The sequence below is a fragment of the Nanorana parkeri genome, unplaced genomic scaffold, assembly GCF_000935625.1.
Source record: "Nanorana parkeri isolate BGI_ZX_2015 unplaced genomic scaffold, ASM93562v1 scaffold2364, whole genome shotgun sequence".
In the NCBI taxonomy this organism is placed as follows: Eukaryota; Metazoa; Chordata; class Amphibia; order Anura; family Dicroglossidae; genus Nanorana; species Nanorana parkeri.
Window position 1 is genome coordinate 13516 of NW_017308632.1, and position 647 is coordinate 14162.

Here is a 647-nt window from a genome sequence, read left to right on the forward strand (position 1 = left end):
GGGGTAATATAAAGGGGGTGGGAGGGGAGTCCGGGGACATTATCAGGGGTAAGGGGTAATATAAAGGGGAGAGGAGGGGAGTCCGGGGACATTATCGGGGGTAAGGGGTAATATAAAGGGGAGAGGAGGGGAGTCCGGGGAAAAATGGCGCCTACTACAGGCAGCATAGGAAATCTTCCCCGATCGGTCTGACTGTCCTTGTGTCAATGGACATGGAGGAGGTGCTGGTAGCGTTCCAGAGGGAATATTCCTCCGCGTAGGTGACGGATCCTCACGCCGGATGATGGGGATGAGGATGATGATGATGGGGGTGCGGATGATATAGTCATGGCCAATGTTTCTGCAGAGATTGAAGCCGGATTGTTCTGGGCTCAGCTCCGCTATGAATGCCAGGTCTAGATCTGCTTCTGTTTTGTCTGCGCGTCTCCTGACCACTTCACAGCCGCTTCTCATTTTATGATTTTATATTTTTAATGTTTTTCTTTTTTTTTAAATCTGCAAACTGAAAAACGAACGTAATTTATGAATTCTTACAGTCAGTCGCTTGGAGGAGAGAGAGGCGGAGCTGAAGAAGGAATACAACGCCCTCCACCAGCGACATTCCGAGGTAAGGGGGTCGGCCATCTTTATCACATGAATAGCGGTCC

At 49.9% G+C, this 647-nt stretch overlaps 1 protein-coding gene across 1 annotated transcript in view; it reads left to right on the plus strand.

Annotated features, from left to right (window-relative positions):
* SPAG9 (sperm associated antigen 9) overlaps positions 1-647 on the plus strand; it is a 50508-nt gene that overhangs the window by 951 nt on the left and 48910 nt on the right. The window contains 1 exon segment of the mRNA XM_018573398.1: positions 541-607. Coding sequence (XP_018428900.1) covers positions 541-607 — 67 coding nt within the window.